Source organism: Cupressus sempervirens, chromosome 11, assembly GCF_028749045.1.
Source record: "Cupressus sempervirens isolate cs-2001-9-10 chromosome 11, ASM2874904v1, whole genome shotgun sequence".
NCBI classification, from domain to species: Eukaryota; Viridiplantae; Streptophyta; class Pinopsida; order Cupressales; family Cupressaceae; genus Cupressus; species Cupressus sempervirens.
The window spans coordinates 403820575-403845362 of NC_143128.1; the positions used below are offsets into that span (position 1 = coordinate 403820575).

General features: G+C 34.7%; 1 protein-coding gene across 2 annotated transcripts in view; it reads left to right on the plus strand.

The window, feature by feature from the left end:
• Nucleotides 1–607: 607 nt before the first annotated feature.
• Nucleotides 608–24788, plus strand: part of CSP41A (chloroplast stem-loop binding protein of 41 kDa) — a 92134-nt gene continuing 67953 nt past the window's right edge. The window contains exons 1-3 of one of the 2 annotated variants that reach the window (XM_089811836.1): nucleotides 608–945; nucleotides 11374–11495; nucleotides 24529–24631. In XM_089811836.1, coding sequence (XP_089667962.1) covers nucleotides 658–945; nucleotides 11374–11495; nucleotides 24529–24631 — 513 coding nt within the window. In that variant the 5' untranslated portion in view covers nucleotides 608–657. Of the gene's footprint in view, nucleotides 946–6595; nucleotides 6783–11373; nucleotides 11496–24528; nucleotides 24632–24788 lie in introns of those variants that run through there. The other variant, XM_089811839.1, reaches the window with a different exon arrangement.

Below are 24788 nucleotides of genomic sequence, written 5' to 3' on the forward strand. Positions count from 1 at the left end.
CAATACTTTGCCCTTGACACATTTGGTAGAATGTATACCCATCAAAGAGATTTCAACCAAAGATTGACACTCCATAGACCCTTTAAACATGTTTTAACCTATAGATCTACACTCATGCATTAGATAATTGGTCTCAATTGAAGAGATTTCAGTCTAAAGACCCATGCTCCTTCATATAATAGATACCCATCAAAGATGTTTCGACCTAAAGATTCACACTTCTATGTCAAATAATTGCTCTAAATTGAAGATGTGCACTCCCATATTAGACAACAACTCTTACTTGAAGAGATTTCAACCTAAAGACTTGTGCTCCTATTTCAAATAAGTATTACTCTTAGCCAAAGAGATTTCCACTCAACGACTCTGTTCCCATATCAACTAGCAACACTGGCTACAAAAACAACTTATATGCACCCCTATGCTGTGGTGCATCGTAGACCGCGCTCTCAACTACCTAGTAGCTACACGGCTAACTTTATGAATGACATAAAATTCCACAATTTTTGTTTTTATAAAGAAAATTATTAGACAGCCCTGCAGAGAGAAGGGGAGTTCCAAATTGTGTGGTGACCATATAATTTGGAGGGAATAGATAACGAAGAGGAGAGAAGGAAAGTGAGCGAGCTTCCCGTATCCGATATTGAAAGCAGTGAAATGGCAGTAGCAGGGGCAGTCACAATCTCAGGGCAGCCTCAGCTGTATAGGCGATGGCATCGCTCAGCGCAAACCTCAACAAGCAGAAGATATGCTGTGCCCGCATTTAAAGTAAAAGCCGAGGCGGAGAAGAATGTGTTGATTGTTAACACAAATAGCGGAGGGCACGCCATTATAGGCTTCTGGTTTGCCAGAGATCTCAAGAAATCAGGGCATCAAGTTACCATCTTTACTGCTGGCGAAGAGGCCTCCCCGAAGATGACCAAACCGCCATTCTCCCGTTTTTCAGTTGAGATGTTCTTCCTTTTCTCCTTCCGATTCATCGTTTCATGTTAATTTTACTTTTCACAATTACAGACTTGCAGATGTGTAATGCTCTATTTCATGATTTTTGCATTCATGGCATCGGCAATTTCACCAATTGCTTAGTTTCAGTTTTGCAAAGTGATTAGCATGGGGCTCTGATGCTCCCATGGCCTATGATCAAAAGGTCAATTTGATATATTGCCAATTTTGGGACAATTTGGAATCTGATACGTAAAACCGATTGCCAATAACTTTTCCCCTGCTCACCTGTAAATGTTCCCAAAAATTGAGGACCTGCTCGTACGAGCTCGTCTGTTTGCAATACCATCCATTTGTGTAAAGCCAATTTACTAATAAAAAACCAGCAATAGGAACAATACAGTGGTCGCCACCAATCTGCTCCAAGCCTTCAATTATCTTCCCCTTTCGACTGTCCTAAAGGCATTTGCATCTAAGTCTATCCTACAATCATCATCTCTGTTTTCAGTGGCTTACTGGTAAGCACGCAAATAATTTAGATTTATTCGTTGGAACTAAATCAATATAAATATGAGAGGATAAGATAGGACGGTTCGTCATACTCAACTTTAGAATTGGTGTTTGAAAATATATTGTAGGTAGTAATGTTGAGTTGGTTCTTTTGTTGTATTTGTTCTTTTTTGGACATCGTTTGGTGTTGTTCTGTTTGTCTGCATTCTTCTTGGTGTAAGCTTCCAGTTCTATAGACTTACGTTTGGTCTTTTGTTGGACATTAATAAAATTATCTCTACAAATCAATACCGTTGATTTTGATAGGCGTGTCAAAGTTTATACAATTGTAAGAACTTCTCACAGTTAAAGACTCAAGTATTGCAGATTCAATTGACCTTCAAAATTGAACTATGACATTTGTGATCAATTTACTAGAATGTGCGCTTGTGTACTAGTTCTTGTTTAGTCTTTTTGGAAGGCTGGTGTATCAAGGTGGTGTGTTGTCTAATAATATTGCCGAAGACATTGTTGATTCAAAATGTGATTATGTTTGCTTAACCTTCTTGATGGGTTGTAATAATAATGATAAAGAATATCGAAGACAACATTCATTGACATGTAGATGACTTGCATGCATATGATCCAAATTGTATTCTTTCTTTCTCTTTAAATTGAAGTGCCTTCTAATAAATCTCTCCTTGTAATTGTATGTGTTGATGTTTAAATACACCAAATAATGTCTTCAAATATCATGAAATAGCAACACATCACATAAACATGGATAAGTTGGTCCATATTAGATTATCAAAAACAAGTGAGATTTTTTGATTTTGATTTGGAATGCTTGAAATTGAGGTTCATTGTTGTGTGTAATAGGAATGAACCAAGCCAATCTCAAGCTATTTGAAAATGAACCTCAAAGACAAGGTAGTAATTCTGGACAAGGAGCAAACACATAGAAATGAGTGTACTAATAATAAATAAATGGTAAATGTGAATAGAATGCAAACAAGTTGATATATATGACTAAGAACTCAACCATAAGTTACAATGTATTACCAAAATATACCACTTACAAATATATTAATATGTTACACATTCCATTAAAATGGACTCAAAAGTAAATGAGAAATGAGGTGATTTACTAAGTTTACCATTATATTGATTATTTTAAATATTAATAACTATAACTTATATTATAAAATTTGACATGTTTTATATAATTCTAGAGTCTCATAAGAGCCCCCACTTAAGAAACTAAATATGATGAACATTCAAAATAATTTCATATATAAAAAAGTATTATGTAACTCAAAGAAAAGAAAAGAAAAGAATTCTTAAAAAATAAAAGCAACTTTTTCTAATATTGTCAATAAAGTAAAGTTAGCATATATATCTTTAGGAAAATTTATGCAAAAGATGTAAGAGATACAAATTTTGATGTGTATATCTCACTTAAATTATAAATATATTAAAAAAGTTGCCACAAGAATGATATATCCCAACATCTTTTGTATATTTTTTTTCTAAAGATATGTATGCTAATTAAATATTACAAGAGAAAACCCATAAAAAGGCAATGAAAGTCAAATCCCAACAAATTGTTGAACCTATTGCCCTCACACCATTCATGAGCCTCTAGCTCTTGAGCATTGCTACCCACACCATCGGAAGCAGCACCACACTCCTCATTAGCATCACCATTCAAGTTGCAACTCACATTGACCACCATGGAATAAGAGGTAGCAAAATCTCTTTGATAGCCAAATTTGGAAATTTAACATTGTTAATTATTTCTTCTCAATATCATACCAAAAAAATTATAAGTTTTTCATGGGAAATGTATTAAAAATAGAAAACAAAGAAAATGGTGACAACAGATAACAAAAGTATTTTATTAATCTGGTTGCACAGTAATACAGATTAGATAGTCTCGATAAATAGAGGACTTCTAGCTACAAACGAAGAGTCTAGAGCATACATGTGGATGGTGTAATGTGACAACACTAACACTTAACTACCTTGCCATGTGTTTGAAGACATATTCAATCATGCACACACATGGTGGAGTTAACTGCAGTTTCAATTACAATAGGAGAACGATGTGGACTTGGTCTATTCCAATGACTTTGTCTATTCCAACACCCTCCCTTAATTTCTACTCTAAAGACTCTTTATGTGGAAGAAATTACGATAAGAAATTCAAATAGAATAGGTCCCGACATTGAGCCTTGTTAGGTACCTATTTTAGAACATAAAAAATTTGGTTCTCCTTCTCATTATCAGTTTGTTTCTTGTGCCATTATGATGTGGGTTTTTAACTGTTTGACCCATAACCATTTGAGATTTGCCCTGACTAATGCAATTGATTTTCTTTTTGGGTTTCTCACCCAAACAAGTGGCTTTGGCTTACCACAAACCTTTCAAAAAACTTTTAGGTTTTGCACCCAAAAAAGTGGTTTTAGCTTACCACAAACTCTTCAAAAAATGATTTAGGGTCTTTCACACAAACAAGTGGTTTTGGTTTACCATAAACCATTCTTCACCTAAACAAATGGTTTTGGCTTACCACGAATCGTTCTTCTCTAAACAAATGGTTTTGGCTTACCATGAACCATTTAAACTTCAACAATATTGTTCCAATAACAAAGAAACCAACTCTAAACTTTTCCCATGCACAATAATATTGAGTCCATATAAAAAATAATCCATCTACCGAGTCATATGAGTACACAACCGCTGTGCTCGCTAGTTCTGTAGGAACATTTTTCAAATACATGGTTCATCAATATGTTAAACGTTTCTCACATGATACCCAACTAGTCTGTTCAGTCTCGATTTCCTTTAATAACAACTTTTCTATCTTCAACCGACTTCTCTCAACACTAGAAGCTTAGATTGTATCTTCACAAGTTCTCTTTATTCCAAACATTGACTTTAATGATCAACCTTGCTTTTCATTTGGCAGCAACATATCTTCTATGTCACATTTTAAACAACAACATCATGAATCAACAAAGATCAAACATTGACATATTCAAATAAGATCACAGCCGAAAAAAATCTAATAGCTTTGATACCATATCAAAAATAGAAAACAAAGAAAATGGTGACAATAGATAACAAAAGTATTTTATTAATTTGGCTGCACAATAATAAATATTAAATAGCCTCTATAAATAGAGGATTTCTAGTTACAAACGAAGAGTCTAGAGCGTACATGTGGATGGTGTAATGTGACAACACTAATACTTAACAACCTTTCCATGTGTTTGAAGACATATTCAATCATGCACACACATGATGGAGTTAACTGCAATTTCAGTTACAATAGGAGAATGGTGTGGACTTGATCTATTCCAACAAGATGATATAGGCACTAGTGTCACCTTCCCATGCACCATTTTTGAGTCACAAACAAATGTTTGATCATTCTATGTAGGTTGAGACAAAAGGGTTGAAGGGTTTTGACATATTTTTGAACAAACAAACTATAGTTATGTTGCCTTGTGAAGGAATTCTTTTGCTACCAAGCAATATTGGCTTAGGTCTTTGCATTGCTTGAGACATTCAAGACATTCAAGCCCAACTCCTAATTAAGGCTTACCAAATATACCACCACTCAGTTTGTGTATTCTAGCCTTTGGAATAAAGGTTTATACTTTTTCAATAAAATCCCTTGTAATGCATTCACATGACCTCAACAACTCGCTATCCTCTATGTCTACTAGCCCAAAAATCTTCTACGACTATATGTAGAAAAATTAAGTTAGTGCAATGAAAAATCTTGTACATTCAATGGTTTGAAACCTTCCCATGATGATATGGATTTTATTTCATAGACTCAATTGCCCTGTATTCTATAAGCTAGCTCATTCTTGTGCAACAAAAAAAAAATTCACAGCTCAAGGAAATAAATGTAAGATACTGGCTCAAAAACAAGGTTTAGTCAATTTTATATTTTTTCAATACTTCCACATCTAGAAACAATCACTAATTATCATTGCAAAGAAAATTTGATCAACACCTTATTTCCCCAAGAAGTGTGCCACGCCATTACAACTTTGAAAACAATAAAAGTAATTAACATAAGATAAATTAGAAAGGATTTGTTTCATTTATTATAGTCAATTTGAACATGGACCACTATAAAGAGGTTTACTCACTACCAACTAGTTAATTTCAACTTGGAGTTTTTGACAATTTAGAATCAAGCCAAACATGATCTATCATGAATTAATGCCTTCCAGTTTACCTCTTTGTTCATCTTAACCTTGGTCCTTAACAACAAAGGTAATGACCTTATAATTATGAATAAATATAGTAGCACTTGATTATCCCTAAGTGATTCATCAAAATTTAACTTACAAAAATTGATCAAAAGTGAAGATTGTTTCACTTGATGATCAATCCTAGGCCTAACTTCATTAATAAAAACACTATATAATGAATTTAATCAATATAATATATCAATGACTATATAATTATAAAATATTTATAAATATATCTTATTTAAAACTCAAAATTACTTTATTATAATTAATGAGTATTATTATTATGCTGAATTTGGTGAAATGAACACGCTTTAGCTCTTGGTGCTTAGCCAAAGAAGTTCAAGCTATGACTCATCTCCCATATGAATAGCTATACATCAATAGATATATAGAAACCCTTCCATCAAGAAATAAAATAAATATTAGAAATTACATGCATGTAAAATGCATAAGAAATTAGATTTTCAAAATTAGAAATAATCATAGAATAAGATTTTAAATAGCAAAAATAAAATAAAATCAATTACATCCAAATTCATCAATATACTATACTGTTAGCTAAATAATCAACTTAATCATAATTATTTATATTTTATATTTATTCCATTATATTGAATAATTATGAGTATATTATTTATTGATTAGTATATATTATCATATCAATCCCGAAAAATTCCAGCGTTACTGCGCGATCCTCTGCTCCTGCAGTGGTTGGAAACATGGAACTCCATAATGGTAGATCTTGCTCGCATTTCTTTATATATTGAGCAAATGCAAAATGAGTTAAACGTCACGCCACGGGTCTGTCTTCCCCCTTCTATAACTACCAACATTGCCACTGTTGCAGGGGCCCAACGTTCCCTCCCTTGATGCTTCGCTTCAATATGATGGTGGCTTTGGTCGGACTAATGATAGGCTTTGCACTTGGCTTCAAGCAGAATGTACAGACATTTATTGTTCTATGAACGAGCGGATTTATGTCGGTTTTCAGGGTTTAGAGGTGGATAAAATCCTGGCATGCGCTTGGGCGGAGTGCAGAGTTTTCATCGATGCCAAGCGACCGTGATGCTGGGGGTTCGATTCTCATCCTTCTTAAAACATCTGTTTCCTCTGAATTTGCATCTACAGGGCTTTGGGTCGAACCACCTGTGTCACGCGAGTCCATGTTTTTCTTCCTACGCTAATATTGCTTTCTCTTCAGCAAGAATCGGATACCGAATTTAGTGTTTATCTCGAGATACCCGATCATATAAAGACAATGTAGTTCGAGGAGGATGTGGTTGAAATGGAGATTGGCTCCAACAAGTTACATCAATCTGTGAACATCAGAATTTATCGCCAAGTTTGGCTAAGTTGCAAATGGTGGTTGTGTCATTAGGGCTTGGGGATGGAGCCCTCGCACGTAGATCCTGTGTGGTTGCCCCACTGCAGGCACTGTCCACAAGCTTCCACTAGGCTCATTTGGTACAGTTTTTAATTGTATTTACATAAAATTGTATTCAAGTATTTTGCAAGTTGCCGAGTTCTGGCCGAGTCTGATTTTTTTTTGGTCTGCTGAAAGCTAAGTCGAGAGTAAGTGGGCCATGCTTTAATCACCAACTTCCTTGGAATCAATCCTCACACTGTCAACAATCCTTTAAGATATAAACTCTTGATCAAATTCGGATTCTTTAGAACCATAGGAAACTATATAAACAAATCCAAATAGGGATATTGGCTATAGTTTCAACGTTGGAATTGAAAATGAGCTTCCAAGACACATGTAATACCAGTCCTGTCAAAGAACAAGGTCCTCTAAGCCAATCAAAATTTGATTCTCCTCAGACTGAAATTTATTTCGAGACAACTTTTGAACATCGAAAACCGAGTGATACACTGAAGTTTGCTCCAAGCAGTCTCGAATATAAGTAGTAATTGGCTGCCTTCTTCTCATAAATCTGCAGATGAGGTATCTACATTCCATCCAAATACTTTGTAATCTGATCAAGGAATGTGATGTTGAGTGCACTGAAACATTGATGGAAAAACTCAAACAATCTAATGCAGAAAAAGCAGCAATAATTGCATCTTGATCGAAAATGTTCTATCGAATCTCCACAAATTCAGTTCTTTAAGCCAAATGTCCCCTATAATAAGCTCAGGTTCGTTAGGATCCTTACTCGTTGAATAATCAGAGTGAACTGCATGTTCAACTTCCGCATCCTTCAACTAATCGATCTGGACTACTGCGGCCACCTCATGCTCCCTTTCTCCGATATTTCCCTGAAGAATTTGATCCTCTTCGGAAATATGAGGTGACTTTACCAAACAAGGGAAAAAGCAGAATTTACTTCTCCGGATCCGGGACTTACCCAAAGTGCTGCAACTATAAAAGAGAACGGATGAAGTTTCCTTCCTCCAGAAAACCCCAGCTTTTGTGGGCCGCACAAATCCAGCTTTATTGCACTGAAATACCTCTGCCCATGTCCACGGGACGGGGTTGAAGCGCGCTGTTAGGCCATTGCCTGGTTTTCACTTTATACATATACACAAAGGGCCCAAAGAAGCACCGGAGAGGCGTTTAACCACTACCAATTAATTGACCTCAATTTGGAGTTTTTTAATAATTTAAAGTAAAAATCAATTAGAGCCCATAAATTTTTGCCTCCCACTTTGCATCGTTGTTTGGTTAACCCATGAAAGAAATCGATCCCTTTTGGTAAAACGCTCTCCTCAAATCAAGAATTATTATACTGGCGCTTAGCAGTTCGTACTAGCACTAGGTTCAACATTGTCATTCTCATCCTAGGATAAGGGCAAGGGTAGAAAGTAGGAAATATTTAAATACACAAAACTTTCTTGGTTTTCATTGTTTACATATAACATGAAGGGCTGAAAGAGTACATAGTAACCAAAAATAGGCATACATCATAGCTGGATCTACTATGGTTGCACTTGATGCCTTGCCTTATGCTTGGATCCCATCCTTTATATTTTAATCTTTTGGTGGTCTTCCTAAAATTCTGAGTTCTTTTTTACAGTTGAGACAATGTCAAAGACATCTGGCTATCCCAGGACAATCGATAATGTTTCATCAGATGGTCTTTGACTACATTGAAGACAAATAGTTACCTCTTGGTGTTTTTGAAAAATCTCCGTTGTAATGTTGGGAATAGGAACCTTAGTTGAGAAATGCAAACTAAGATATATGTATGTATGTATATTCACTATTTTCTTAGCTTCATGGAGTTTTGGGGACAGGGATGTGTTTCCAGTATGGGTACGATTCAAGGCCAATTTTTATGAGATGATAGGGGACAATTATTAAAAAAATAGGGCAATTTATGTATATATAGAGAGATTTCGAATATGCATATCATATCATTGATAAAATATTAATTATAGACATTTTAGAAGTTAAATATGGTGTACATATAGCAAAAATGACCGAAGTCTCTAAGTGTCATGCATGAAATGACATAAAATATTGAAATGTGAACAATAGACAAACTACTAAAGCCTACAACTGAAATACGAAATAGTAAACAATAACATAGAAGTCCAACTCTATTATTAGCTGTCCATAATAATCAAAATCAATAATGTATCTGCAAATATATGGTTGTCCACAAACAAGACATGGTAGGTCTACGAATTTAAACCCAAAACATCATCAAAGTCAGTGGTAGGATGCCGGTCTTCCTAATCCAAGGAACCCCAAGCAATTGTAGAAGTGTATCATCCTCCACCTACATAGCATCCTTGGGATTGACATCCCAACATAGGGCTGGAGTTTGACGATGCTCAATACTCTGTCGATCTTGTAACCGCAATGCATTGCGAACGATTACTAACTTCTCCTATTGTCTAGAGGTCAGATCGTTCCTCTTGATTGATAGGACAAAGCTATATGTGGACCAATTTCTCTTTGTAGTAGAGGAACTGATAATTTGTGAAAGAAGACAAATGACATGTATTCTCAGCTCAGGTGCATCCCTACTATGTCACGTCCACCATCCAATAGGGTTAGTTTGAACTTTGAACTAATGTAGTTCTATGTATCCTCACCTTTGACCTATTGAAGTTGGACCATGAAGATTGGCAAATGCAAGCCACTGACCATGAAGTTTAGTAGTGTCATCTCCATTGTACATTTTAGCAAGGTCCTTAAAAAGCCCTCCTCCACCTGAGTTGAACACAAAAAAATAACATATTAAAAAATGCTAAATCAAAATGAAGAGATAATCATAAGAGATCTACTTCTCTATTTGAAATTTAAATTAAATACTTGAGATTTCAGATCTGAGACTCACCTCCTCATCAGCAGACAAAGCCACTGTCCTGGGTCTTGATGCGTGCTATTTTGGATTGAAAGCATAGGCTGCCATTTGAAGTGAGGTGCTCATAATATTCCACTGTCTAGTCACAATGGGCCTAAGATGCTGCTCATAAAATGCCAAAGCAGAGTCTCTACTATGAATAACTTGCTTGATCTGCCCAAGCATGCAATCAAAGGTCTCATAAATCTCTCCAAGGCTAGGAAAGTGAGTATTAACATATCTAATGACCTGCACAATAGGCTCACTGAAGGAGCAAACGTATCTGTAAGTGCAAGCAAATTACTCTTTTCTTCACACTTTCTCCCTTTGGTGTGCTGGACTCATGACATCTACCCCACTCTGAATTGACCACCATGGATTGTAGGCTCTCCTAAAACCTCAAACGTACTCTCCAACAAAATAAAGTAGCTAGCATATCCAGTCTCCACAGGATTGATGAATTCCTTTCTGGAAAATGTTATAAACAATGCAGGACATGTGCGATGGTTGCAAATAAACATTTGAACATCTCTAGCCTCGAACACCATTATCTTTATCCAATCAAGTTTCCCAATATCCTTCAAGGTTTTGTTCAATGCATGCACACAACATGGGGTCCAAAAAAAAGTGTTTAAAATTACCCTCCACCATCAATCTAGCTGACTATAATTTGATGCAAATATGGTACATCAGTTCATATATTTTTTATGCATCTACAGTTAGTTGATAGTGTGAGATTGATTTGTAGAGACCTGCAAGTCACAAACTCAGGTCAAATTTCAGAGAGCAATAAATGCTCAAATCTCTTCATCTGTGAAGGCTTCAGATTCAACTATACATTGTGAAAGAATTTGTAGAATAGAAAAGATGTGACTATAGCTTATATAGATCATGCAGTGCCTTCTGATTGTATTTGTATGAATTTTAGATATTAGTGGAAGAAGACTTGTCAGACATTACAATTTGAGGCTTGTACTAGTCAACAAGGAAGTCATGATACATAGTATTTAATATTTACTATTTATAATGAGCTGCAAAACACTAATTACTCGAGTTATTTATGATTGACATCTGTTTTAATATTCTAATTTCTCGAGAAACTCACAGTTTACCTCTGATAATATCAATCTAGCTTTTGGCTGTTTTAATTTTTGAGTTTCAAGATATATATTTACAGCTTATATTTCAATCTTCTTGTTAATGTCTATAATTCTTTTTTTTTCTTTGTTGTATAGTAAGCATCTTTTCAGAATGATTACCTGGACAGCTAAAGTCTTGTAATTTCTATCATTTTGTCTTTTCTTTTGGGGAGATAGGGTATATTAAAAATCTTAATATAACTCCTCTGATGGATCGTATGTTTTCAGGAGTTGAGGGATATGGGAGTGCAAACAATCTGGGGTAATCCAGCTGAGATTGGGAAAACTCTCAGCTCAAGTGCTTTTGACGCTGTGTTGGATAACAATGGCAAAGACTTAAGCTCTGTAAAGTATGCTCTTATTTTTTAACCATTTCATTAGCAAAGTGTGCCCACCTTTTTGTGTTTTCATGTTATTTTGGCTACAATACATGATTATTAATGTAAACATGATCCATTATGTGATATCTTTTTCTATTGCATTCTGTCTACAAAACTGTGGTAGAGTCACTACTAGACAACATGAAACACACATGAAATTGACAAATTAAAAAAATTGACAATTGATTCTTGTTTAAGCATTTTCTTGGATGCATATACTTGCCAGAACTAAACTACATATAACTTCACCTTTGCCAACCAAAAACAATTTAAGCAACTTTACTACATGTAACTAGCCAAACAAAAGTATGCCCTTATGTTTATTGTCCAGAGGAGTGATATGATTGAGTACTTCCTTTGCTAAACAATTTGTTGTGTTTTAAACACACACATCCTGTTGCAAATGCGTACCCCTCCTTTTTTCACTTTCTAGTTTGGTGCTTAGTTTAGTTGTCATTAGGTTGGCAACTTTTTGGGGTTTCTTAGTTTCCTAGTGCTTGAGGAAATCGGCGAGTCAAGCCAAAGATTCCTAGGTTCTGGTTTGAAATGATTAAATTCCCCAAGGGTTAAATATCATCTGATATCATCTGCAAAATTTGTGTTTGAGGAGGTTTTCCTTTACAAAATGTGCCTCTAGGTTCATGCCCCCTTTCAATCCTTGCATAAGTTGAGATGATGATTATTTGCCAGATAAGTGTGAAGTTGAAAGTTGTAAAATGCTTCCAAGGGTGGAAATTGAGGAAAAAGCCGTAAAATTCTCAAGTATAAAAGTTATCAAAATGTTGTGAAGTCTTGTCAAAGTTGTCAAAATTTTGTTGAGGCAATGTATTGAGAAAGTAAATTGTGAAATGGTTAAGTGGAAAATTGTTGGTGTAATGATTGGAAAAAAGAAGAATGCCAAATGGAAATGTTGAGAGGAAATGAAAATTCGAAGTCTTGCTAGGTGAGGAAAATATTAAGAACTCAAAACTTGAATGATCTTTAGTTGAAAAATGTAAGAAATTCAAGTAAAAAATGAAAAGATCTTTAACATTTCCAGCTCATCCTCTCCAATGTACCTATCTCGCTGGTAAGTTCCAGCTCAAGGGTGCCCACTTTCTTTGAGGAATTTCCAGCTAAGTCATGAATTTATGCTCACCATCCTTCACATTTCCAGCTCCACTTACAAATCACACCCAACACTTGTTCACTTCAGCTAAAATGTGGATTTCTGCCTAAGGCCTTCATGCATTTCCACCTAAATCATGAGGATGCACTCGACTTGTGTCAATATTTCCACCTAAATTTCTAAAATGAACCAAGGAGAATCAAATTTGCACCTACAACGTGGAAATGTGCCCAGCCCTTATGAGGAATTTCCACCTAAGATGCTCCAAAGTGCCCACCATCTCTTTATTTCCACCTAAACAGAGATATCCCTCCAGCATTTCATGAGCATTTCCGCCTTAATTGTTAATTTATGCTGACCTAGCAAGGGGGTTTCCACCGAACTGTAGCATTTGTGCTCAGCTTCTCTTGATTTCCACCTAAAACTTCAAACCTACTGGCCTTTATCCACCTAAATTTTAAAATCTTGCCTCAAGAGGAATACGTTTCAAACTTAAACTCAAAATTCCACCCCAGGTCTTTGAAAATACAAGTTTCAAAATGCAAACATAACACCTTAATAGGTTGGCCCTATTAGCAAAATCACAATTCAAAATTACATTGCCATATAAGATGAGAAACATTATCTTTCAAGCATGATTCCAATCAGTCAAGGCAAAAATGAGACTAGACGTAGAAGGACAAATTTCAGAGCAGATCAGATCAATTTAAAGCAGATTTTGCTTGAAATTGTGTCTTGAACTTGAGCTTTTGAGCCTACAATATATCTTTCAACCAGGCAAAAATGCAAAAAATGAGCCAGCCAACCTAAATGCTTAATTATCCTTTAACAACATCAATTTCCAGTTCCACCCAAGTAAATCACATTTCCAGTTCAATATTGAAATCGCAGCCAAGGCATAAAGGTATTTCCACCTAACAGTCTAAAAGCCACCCTTATTGATAAATTTCTACCTAAATGTCAAAGTCCCGCCAGAAGGAAAAGGGGAATTCAAAGTGCAAGTCGGCCTCAACAAGAAGAAAAACAAACAGTAAATACCCAGGAGGTCAGCTGTCAAAGGTGAATAGGTGCAAATCCTAATGGCGGGATATATATGAGATCCTTTCAAATTGATTAAACACATTCAAACTCAGAAATAATTCAAGGAAGAGGTAAAGGTGGGATTCAAGGCAAGAATATGTGGATCCAAAAATCAGATTTCGAGGGCAAAATCAGATCAAAATTAAGGCAAAATCCAAAGAGCAGTTGTGAACTTCATCATCAACACGATGAAAGCCAATCAGATTCAGAGGCAGTTTCAAGAAGAATGGAGATGGATTAAATCAGAAATTGGAATTCTAAGGTGCAAGCTTTATTAATCAAATACTAATTCACAACTAAGGGTGAAGATCCAGATCTAAGGATAAACCAAAGTCAGAAAAGCAAGTTGAATTGAGTCGGATGCAAGCAAAATTAAATTAGGAGATCAAGTCAATTTCAGAGTGAATTCAGCATGGTTGAAAGAAAAGGAATTTAATTCCTAAATATCATTCAAGAACTCCATCCAATCCGAAGAAGCAGTTCAAATGAAAACATAGATCTCTTTGACAAATTATTTGTCATGAAAATGTTTTCAATTCCTTAACTTGCGCATAACTTTGATTGAAGATTTTTCTTTCTGTTTCAGGTATGATGCAAGGATTAGAGTTGGGGATGACCATTTAAAGAGGTGAGCAAAAGAAGATGCAAGATGAGTTCAAGTAAGGATAAAGAGGAGTGACTCAAGGAATCCAAGATCAAGACACTTCAAAGTGGACAAGGTGGTGCTACAAGGTAAGTTCAAGCTCAAGGCAACATTAAGATATTCATGATGATGATGAAGGAAATGAATAAGGCGAGATTCCCATTTTGAAAGGAATTCAAAGAACAAGTTGCACAAGGAAGTGTAAAGCTTTACCTTTGAAAAAGGCTATCATAATCTTTTTGAAATCCAAACATCAACAAGAAAGAAGTCCCAATTATCACAAAAAGGTCAAATATCAAGACAAGGACAACTTCAAACAATTCAAAAGGGAAGAATTCCAAGGATAATGAAGAAGTTTCAAGAACAATGAAGAAGTGTTAAAGAGATGAAATAGATCCATGTTGTCTTTTTCTAATTGGAAATGAAATCAATTACTAGAAAAAGAAATTGGCCAAAAATCAGGACGTATTCTAGAAAAAAATGGAACTTCCATAGAAGAGAAACAAATAAAATTCTTTCATAAAAATGATTTAAAGGTATTAATTGAAAATGCATTTTTTTGTTGGTCCGGATCATTATCTGTTCCCAACTTGCTTCCCAAAACTAAGATCAACTATAGATTCCTCCCACTCTGACTATGCACCTCATCCATCCCTACACACAAATAGCTATCTACCTTCCTGCACATGCATGCATAGCTTGGCCCTTCAAATAGTAGGGGCCATGCCCTCTTCATCGACAATATAACAAAACCCATCTTGATTTCTATAAGAACTGTCCTGTGAAAAGTTTCTCAGTGAATAAGAAGTTGAAGGGGTCTGCGTTGGAAACCCTAAGAAAGGCACCCTTGTTGAGAGCTTTAATGGACCCGCTATTATTCCCCTGCATCATCATAAAGGCTACCTTCTTTGTGGCATAAATGATGGAGAGGCATTCATATGTTACCAACACATTTGTGCCCTCCCAACTGAGTAATCTAATCCAAACCACGGTGATGGGTGACCCCCAATTGGATGTATAGGGTGTAATCATGGATAAATGACTACCAGATGGCCTAAACTATGGGTTAACTGGCATTCTCATTATTGGTTTAATAGGTATTTTTTATGTTTCTTATTCCAGATTAGGATATTCTTTACTAGGAAAAAAATGTATTATGTATCTACAAGAATCTACTTTCTTGGCAATATGGTTGATTTGGATGTGAGATTGAAAATCAACAATAGCCAATTGTCTTGTAAATACACAAATGTATAACTCTCCAGGAATTTGGATTGCACTTATATTTATAATGGTAGGAATTGCTTTCAATCTTTCTTTAGTTCATTTTCATCAATGGACCCTTGATGTACATGTAGGAGTGTGATTCATTTTTCAAACTATTACATTTCTATATCTCTTTTTAAGAGATATTTCTATTTATCAAAACTCTAGAGACATGTGGAAAAAAGAATGTTATTCCACTTGGACTAGGGACATCACTTTTATCAAAAAATTGAATTCAATTAAGGTAAAGAAAAGTAAGAAACAAATGAAATTGTTTGATTGAATTAACAAATAACTTTTGATTCCATTGAGTGAGTGCAGAATAAGCTTGGCATTAGAGAAGCCCAACCCTACCCCATGGATGGTTGGACCCACCTACGAATGATTAAATAGTACAATGAATTAGAGGAGGGTGTTGGTAGGTAAGTAAGTTTAGTAAGGTTCAGCTAGCAAGTTGGGTAGGGGGAGGGCCCCAATTTGGGTAACATTTTGAGCTTAAATTAAGATCTTTTGAAATAGTATTGGGCCATAAACAATTATTTGTAAATTAAAGATCATGAGTTATTTCCATGTTCTCAATGGTTGAAGACGGGACAATAGATTTGCAGTATGTTCTTACCACATATCAGATTGCAGACATTCTCACCAAGTGTTTTGGTCCTGATAAGTTTGTCAAATTCAGAGGACAGCTTGGTGTTATAGATAGATTAACCATTAAGGGAGGGTATTACGATAATAGATAATCGTCTATTATTAGTTAATGGTAATCTATTGTATATATTTAGTTAGCTTTAGTTAACTGTAGCTTTTTTAGCTTTCTTTCAACTAGAATAGAATGTTTCTATTCTTTACAATCATTTCCTAAGGAAACATTGTTCCATTCTCTGTTAATAACAAGCCAATATTTTCCAATTACTTCGTAATAAACTCCATTGTGGATTCACCACAAATAATGAATTGGGTTTGCGTGCAATCTACCAAGAAGCGTGAAGGTTTCCATCCTCAGGTTCTGTAAATGAAAGCTTCCAAGTTTCTCCAAGAGAAAATTGAAAATTTAAACTGAATCCAAGTATACCAAATGAGTCTCCATTCCTTCTTTTAATGCATCATGCTGTTACTCTCTTATTTCCCTTTTCTGTTTTTCGTCTTCTTCCCCTTTTGTCACCTTTTTCCCCTTTCAATTAAAATGACTCTTTTAAATTTTTAATAAATTGCATTCTAGTTCCTAATAAGTCAATTTTAAATTATATAATGAAGTGGACTTGAAATTTCCTAATGTCCCAAAAAGGGGACATCGCACATGCTTTGAAGTAAAAGATTTGAATGAGTCCAGGAACAATTACGCAAGTCGCTTTGTGTTATACTAGTAATATCACATCAAATTTAATTGACTTATATCCAACATGAAGTGGCTAGTTCACAGTACAAACCTTGGGGTTGCCTCATTTGATCACACATTGTCATATTGTTTAACATTTGAGATTTTCTTGTTCAAGAGAGGATAGAGTACCTAATATTTTATTTTGTGTTGAGAAGTGTCACAAAATGCCCATCAACACAATTACCGCAACCATGTAGCTAGTTTGTGACCATTATAGTTTCTATCAACTTCTGCTTTTTCTAATTTGTTTTGACCTGTTATTGGAAGTTTGATAAATAGTGTGCATATATGTCCTTGAGGAGCATTCCACTATTTTTTTTGCTAAAGGTCATTTATTACAAAAAAACAAAAACCAACTTTCAAATTCCCCATAAATAGAGTGAAAATGTTAATTGTTGAGTGTCCTAGAGATGCGTTTCAACTTAATAACTAGGTGTGGTCACGAAGGTTTGAATTGATAAATAAAGTCTGATTAGACCTTGAGATAGATGTGAACCTGATTATGTTAAGTTATGAGTTAGTTGGGATAACACTCCTCTTTGCAAGCACCCAAATTGCAAACACCTTGTAGTTTAAACATCCCTATTGTAGACATTCTCAAAGATATGTAATGATTTTGAAAAATAACATGCCAAGGTGAAGGTTGTCTAATGTCCCTCCCTTTTGTTGTTAATGCTTTTTAAAGGTTTTTGTTTTTGTATATAAGCACTCCTCTCAAGTAGCTTGTACCTTAAGAAAGTTATTTAATTTGATGGGATACTTTTGGAAAGTGTTATGGAACAAAAATGAACTATTAGTTGGGTGGTGAGCAATTGCTCCCAATTGGTGTGATTCATTTGCTGATTGCATCCTAGCCACTATGCAATTGCTTAATCTTTCTCCTTACGGTTGACAGTTGTATATTATTACATGTAAACCACCGGGGATATTCATCTGGTAAAGTCATCATTAACTCTTAGTGATCACCTATCTTGTGATTTACTACTGACACAACAAAGATATAGTTTCTTTGCATATTCATCTATATATATATGATGCATGTTTAAGCAATATGATTATCTTTCTGTGAATTAACTTTTGTGTGTCACTAAATGCCAAACTGGAGATTTCATTATTAAAATCTAAAAAAACCCCAAATTAGCACCTTCAACTTATCGCTTACAACTTTATGTGTATATAAAATTTTCGCGTGTCACAACTTTATGTTTATTCAGTATTTTTAAACTTTTAAACTGCATAGTTGCATGGTACTCGTACCCATACCTCTCGGATGCGTACCGGGTACTGGTCAACGTACCCAAGTACCTAATGGTACTCAGTGGAGAGCATCATAGCTAAGGGCCTTGATTAAGATTTCTGATTTTTGGTTCAGAGTTTTGTTTGCATCAACTTGTTTATCTAGCTTAATTCAATATGTAATTAGTTTGAAACTTTGATACAATATTGATTAACAGTAAACTTTTCACTGTGCAAGTCAGAAGTCTACCATTAGCAATATGTCGCTGTCATGTGATTTATGATCTTCTTGTTCATGTTTAAAGTTTTCTTTCTCTATTATGCATCTGAACATTTAGCATATGTTAGCGAATCTGGAATTGAAAACAATACATTACATTTGCAAACTTTATCACTGTTCTTGTTCGGAAAACTCATTGTCATAAGTTATACCTCATATTTTCAGATTTTCTATAAAATATTAAATTATATTAAAAAAAATTGACGCTCCCAAAGACGCCTGTCCAATTTGAAAAACACCCTTACTTGTACCTGTACATGAAGTACCCAAGTACCCCTGTCCCTGTGCAATCTTGTTTTTAATTAAAGTAATGGAAGACCAATGTGAATAAGCAACCGAAAATGGAATATGATGTAAATAGCAGAACCATTGCAGAATAATGTGTTGATTCCCAAAACTGCAGGTTGGAACCCTACGAGTCTTGCCAACTTGATGCTAGGATATCCAATTGGTTAAGGGCAACTTGACAAGATCGATCAATTTGATTTGAGTCTTCTGCACTTCTGGCTCTGCAAGGCCAAGGTGGGTATACCTAATCCTAAACAAATTACTTAAATCCAAGATAATTATAACGGACCGATTTGAATATGATGTAATGAAAGTTTCCCAAATGGCAAGGATTATAAAAAACTTTAAACTTGGAAAATTATGAATTAAGAATAAAAGTAAATAATTATATAAATGTGAGAGTGTTTTAAATAAAGAATAATTATTATAGATTATTACAAGAAATGAATATATTGATTCTTCAAAGGAAACGTATGAAATAATTGCCAGCGTATGGATTATGAACCATGAATAATATAAAGACCAGCGCCATAATTTAAAGGGACAAATAGAGTCAATATTGTAGGTTATTACGTACAACTTTATAAAGTTCTGTGCATCTTAATCATAAACAATTTAGCAATCAAGACATGATGGATCAAATATATAGACGCAATTTTAAACTAGTCTAAAATGCACTTTGACTCCTATGGTTAGGAGACAAACCAAACACAGATTCATAAACAATTAAATATTTCACAATATCTGCGATAATCAAGTTTGAAATGCTATAATTGACTTTATCCACTTATTTATCATATAAATCATTTATAGAATCTAAAAATAATTATAGAGGACACAACTTAATAATATTTAGGCTCTAATGCAAATAAATAAGGTTATGCTAGAAACGGTAATGCAACGAAGACACTCATTACTGATGATTGATGCACTACAATTCGATTCCACAATAGCATAATAAAAGTTTAACTCAATGATACAGTATCCACGAGCTTAGTTCAAAATTTCATTTCTTTACCAATGAAAATTTAATATATCAACAGTATCATGTGTGTATATAGTATGCAAATTTTTTAGGAAGTGTATATGAATCTGAATTGTATTCCTCTGTTCTATTTTACATCTCATATTTATAGATGAACAAAGAGTTATCCGGCTGTCACCCAACCATCGTGTCTCTTCATGACTAATTAAAAAAAAATATCACTGTGCAACTACTATGTTCAGGAGATAATTAAATTTTGAGCGATAAAACATGGCTTTGTTAAATAATAGACCGAGGCATTCATCGGTCATTGTTATAGATAAACATATGGCCTCGGGGATGTATTATGCCTCAATATTCTGCAGCTCACACCTTCCCATCCTTCGTTTGCGTGGCACTCGCATCACCAAATCTATCAAGTCATATATTCAGTGATTTCTCAAGTTCGAATCTCTATCACTTCTTGAAGCATTTCCTTGTCAAAATCCATAAGCAATCCACCGTGAATGCAAAATAGAGAATATCTCCGGTCTCTACTAATATTCTGGCTTGTTTGACTCTCCGTTTCCATAGTAAGTTTCCATCCAAACTTTCTTGGAGACCATTCATGAATGCGCCAAGCCTTTCTCCTCCCGCACACATGTTCGGTTCACTTCAGTGGCTTTGTTCTTCAAAAATGATGAGATTGTACTCGCAGATCCATTCTCCAAGTCCACATGTAATCCTTAAACCTGTTAAAAACGCAAGAACATTAGACATTGATCATCAAATAATGGTTGGTATTAGTTGGTACAAAAATCCATAATTGGGAGGTTATCATCATTGAACATTCTCCAAAAGTGTTCCTGCAGGCTGCCGCTTGTTTCCAGAAGATAATACAGAGATTTTGGTGATGATTCATCCACTTACGAGAAAGGATATTTTAATGTTTGTTTGGTAAACTTAGCATATCTCCCGCTAATCAAAGTGTTTTATTCCTTCTTGTTATGAAGCATTTAGCGGGTTCCAAGTCTGATTGTGTTTACCACTCTGATAAGAATTTAAAAAAAGCTTTCAATAGCAATACCAAACATATCGTTTTTGACTTCCATTTCCTTGACTCATTCATATCCTGGATTTGATAATCTTCAACTACAGATACTCCTCTGTCGGCACCATTGTGGAAATTGCTTGTATCGTGGTTTCCAGTTTATAAATTTTATAATGGATAACATGTGATATTCAATTATTGTTATCTTGTATATGTTCATGAATTTTGCAAAAATGCTTTTATGTGAAATATCACTTTCTGTCCAAGATGCATCCCATGTTCAAAATAAGCAGCTCAGTGGCAGACTTCATGTTTTAATTCTGAGTCCAGTTCCATCAATTCAAGCATCAATCTCTCAAAGCTACTCCAGGAGGGATGTAGTTCACAAGAAGATCGAATATTTTTCCCCCGACCATAAGAAGCCTTTTGGGGCTCTGTTCATTCCCAATATCTGAAACTATTTTAGAAATGTGCTGCTCTGAGTCCTTTGGTTGCACAGGTATCATTAATAGTCATAAAATCCTGTGAATATTAACGCTCGACTTCTGATGGTTTCTATAATTTTCTAATAACTACTCACTCCAGTCACTTTTTCTTCTGACAATTTCCAGTGTAATTGACTTAATATTCTTCCTCAACATCTGATGTGATGTTACGCTTCATGGGATGAATTTCTGATGCTGCATATATATCATTATATTACTGCCATATGTATTCATGCCATTGTGTATGCCCAGGTTGCTGTTTGTTATGTAACAGCTGAGCCTAAATCCTCTTGCTTTAAATTGTGCTGAAAAACACTCAGATCTGCTATTGAGAACTTTATATTTGAAAGAGATATATACATAAATCTGAATGTTATTCTTCTTGTGGGAACACTTATCTTTCATACTTCAAGATGATACCTTCACAACATTTTCATAGGTGCCAACAAAGATCTTTGACTTGAGAGAGAGGACTTCAGTCTTCCATACATATGACTGTACAGCTGCTCAAATAATTTCTGCATCTATCTGATGTTCTTCATTCAAAATCTATGAAATATCTGTCTTGTTGCTGCTGGTAACGTGTTTGAAGATCCTTGAGAGGTTCTTTAAAAATACGTATTTCTATATACATATATTTTCATTTTTCCTCCATATCTCTAGTGTTTGAACATTTGTATACCATTTTAGCACATATTGCAGTTGTAACTATTATCCTCTTTCCAACAATATCAATTGAGTATCTGAGATGCAAATGACCACAGTTCATAAAGTCTCCAACATTATTTCACGAACGGAGGCCTTAATTTTTTGCCAAAAGTTAGGGCTCTGTCATAATGCACCCACTTCTCATTATTAATTGTTTTTACTTAGTATTACTAATTGGTAATTACTACTTAGGGTTAGAATTGTAATAACCCCAATAGGTTATAACTTCTTCAAACACAAAAAATCTTTATACTTCAGTTGTTTGACATTTCGTCAAACACTTTGCAAGCGAGCTCTGATACCACTGTAATAATTCTGCTCAATTCCGACCTTAAAATGCTGATTGAAGGCTCGAAGAATTTTGTCAAACACTTTGCATACAAGGGGTCATATGACTGATATAACTCTTCAAATTGCTGCAGTGATTCTTGTTTGGATTTGCCTCAAAGAGAATGCTTGCAAAGACTCCAAATTGTCTAAACAATGTCCTAACATAAATATGCAACTAATTTTGGCAATAGTGAATGCATATATGAGTTCTAATCATGAAAATGATCACCTACAGCCAACTGGTATTTTAACAAACAGTTGGTATGCAAGCTAACTAGCTGATTAAAAAAATGATATATTAACGCTCAAGGACAACTATTAATGACCAGCAATTGTATCTCGTTGATTGAGAATGAGTATCCAATACAATATTCATACTAAGTTAGCCAAGACTCTTGGCATTTACAAAGATATCAAAATATGATGATTGCTGGTAAAGTAATATGCACCTACAGCTGCCAATGAAAACTAATGCAACACTAAATATCTAACTTCAATACTCCCCTACAGCAGTACGCTAATCACATGCATGATTAAATACAACTAAAGCCATGGATTGCTGATACCATTGTGAGGAATGTAAAAATGAATGATATATCTATTAATGAATGATAGGTCTGATACGAAATGACAATTACAACAGCACTCTATAGTGAAAGGCAACTATGAAAATACACATCAGACCTGGCATATGAAGTCACCTTAGTGAATAGATGTATTGCAATACCACTGAATAGAAAATAACGTCCTCAAGTGCCCAAGTTGTGCCTCTCTAGCTGCCGCCCCTGATTGTAGATGGCTGTAATAATTTTTCTTTGCTTTTTCGAATTTGTTTTTCAGATTGCTTTTTTTTTTCCGGTTTGCTTTTCTGGACCTGCTTTTTCGGTTTTGCTTTTTTGACTTGCTTTTTTTCGGACTGCTTTTTTGCCTTGCTTTTTTCGAACTGCTTTTTCGGCCTGCTTTTTCGAACTGCTTTTTTGTCCCGCTTTTTGTACTCAAATATTTTTTCTCAATGTAGCACAAATAGAAGACTGAAGTATCTTCCTCCCAACTGCAATAATTCAAGTGATATTTCACACCCTCAAAATTGCATACCAATTGAGAGTTTTCGTTCTCAATGGCCAGTTGTGGCTATTGCAGAAACCCTAGGCTCCACAATGCACATCAACAAACATCAACATCAACAACAACAAATCTGGATGATTAGAATGAAGCCCCGGGTGCCTATTTATTCTTTTTCTCCACTTTCTCCAGAAGCTTTTAGAACATTATTTTATTTTATCTATTAAGTGACTTTATAAAATATTTTATAATTCAAGTCACTTTATTAAATTAATTAAATATAAAGTTATCTTTTAATATTTATTTATTTGATAACTTTATAAATAATTAATTTAATACCACTTATTTATTTAATTAAAATAATTAATTAGTCATCTTCATAAAATATTCATTATTTTGGACAACCTAATTAATTAAATTAATTAAATCAAATTGCCTCCAAAATGGGGACATGACAAGAACCTTGTTAGCTGGAGTATAGGTAGTTGTGTCCCTTTTCCAACCAGCATCAAAATACAAAGACAAATGAAACCACCAAAGAACAGAATTGCATGTGAACTTGTTTATATAAAACACATCAAGAAAATCTTTAATTATTATCATGGTTTTTTTATGGACTTTAGATTTTCATTGAATAAAAGCAAAGTCCATTTGATTTCTGGCCCTACAATATAAGGAAATTCTTCCCTATCTACATAAATTGTTGATTGTGCATCCCCATCAAAACTTTTTCTTGTTTTAGACACTAGAAAGTAATAACAAGTGAAAATAAATATAAATGTAGCAGTACCATACATAGTTTCAGTCTATTCCAAGAATCCTCGTGTCCTTTCAAAAATTAAGGAGAAGGGTACCTTATAAGGTTCTCAATCTCTGCAACTCATTAGTAATACATTTGATGAGTTTTGTCGACCTGTAATGACAAAGATAACCATTCTTATTGCTTGTCTCTTGTCTGCTTTAGTCTTGTTCATCTTTCTTTCCAAAAAAATCTTTTTTAGTCAAGTTCAATTATTATGAAAATTATATGAAACATCTTCAGTGTATGTCTGATAGATTTTGGAGACGGAACAGCAAAAATAATTGCAGTTTTTTTATTTACAACTGACATTTGGATATAGGCCTGTGGCAGACTGGGCAAAAGGGACCAGTACAGGACAGTTTCTGTACATAAGTAGTGCTGGAATATACAAGCCCACTGATGAGCCTCCACATGTTGAGGGGGTTAGTCTGCTATCTTCTAAAATCTCTTCTGCTTACTATGCTATGTTTTTCTTAAGGCAGTGAAATACAAAATAAAACTTTTGCCTGTCCATTTGTATTTTTACCGTTAAATTCAAATGCTTGGGACACTTTGCATAGCTTTCCAATATTATAGAGT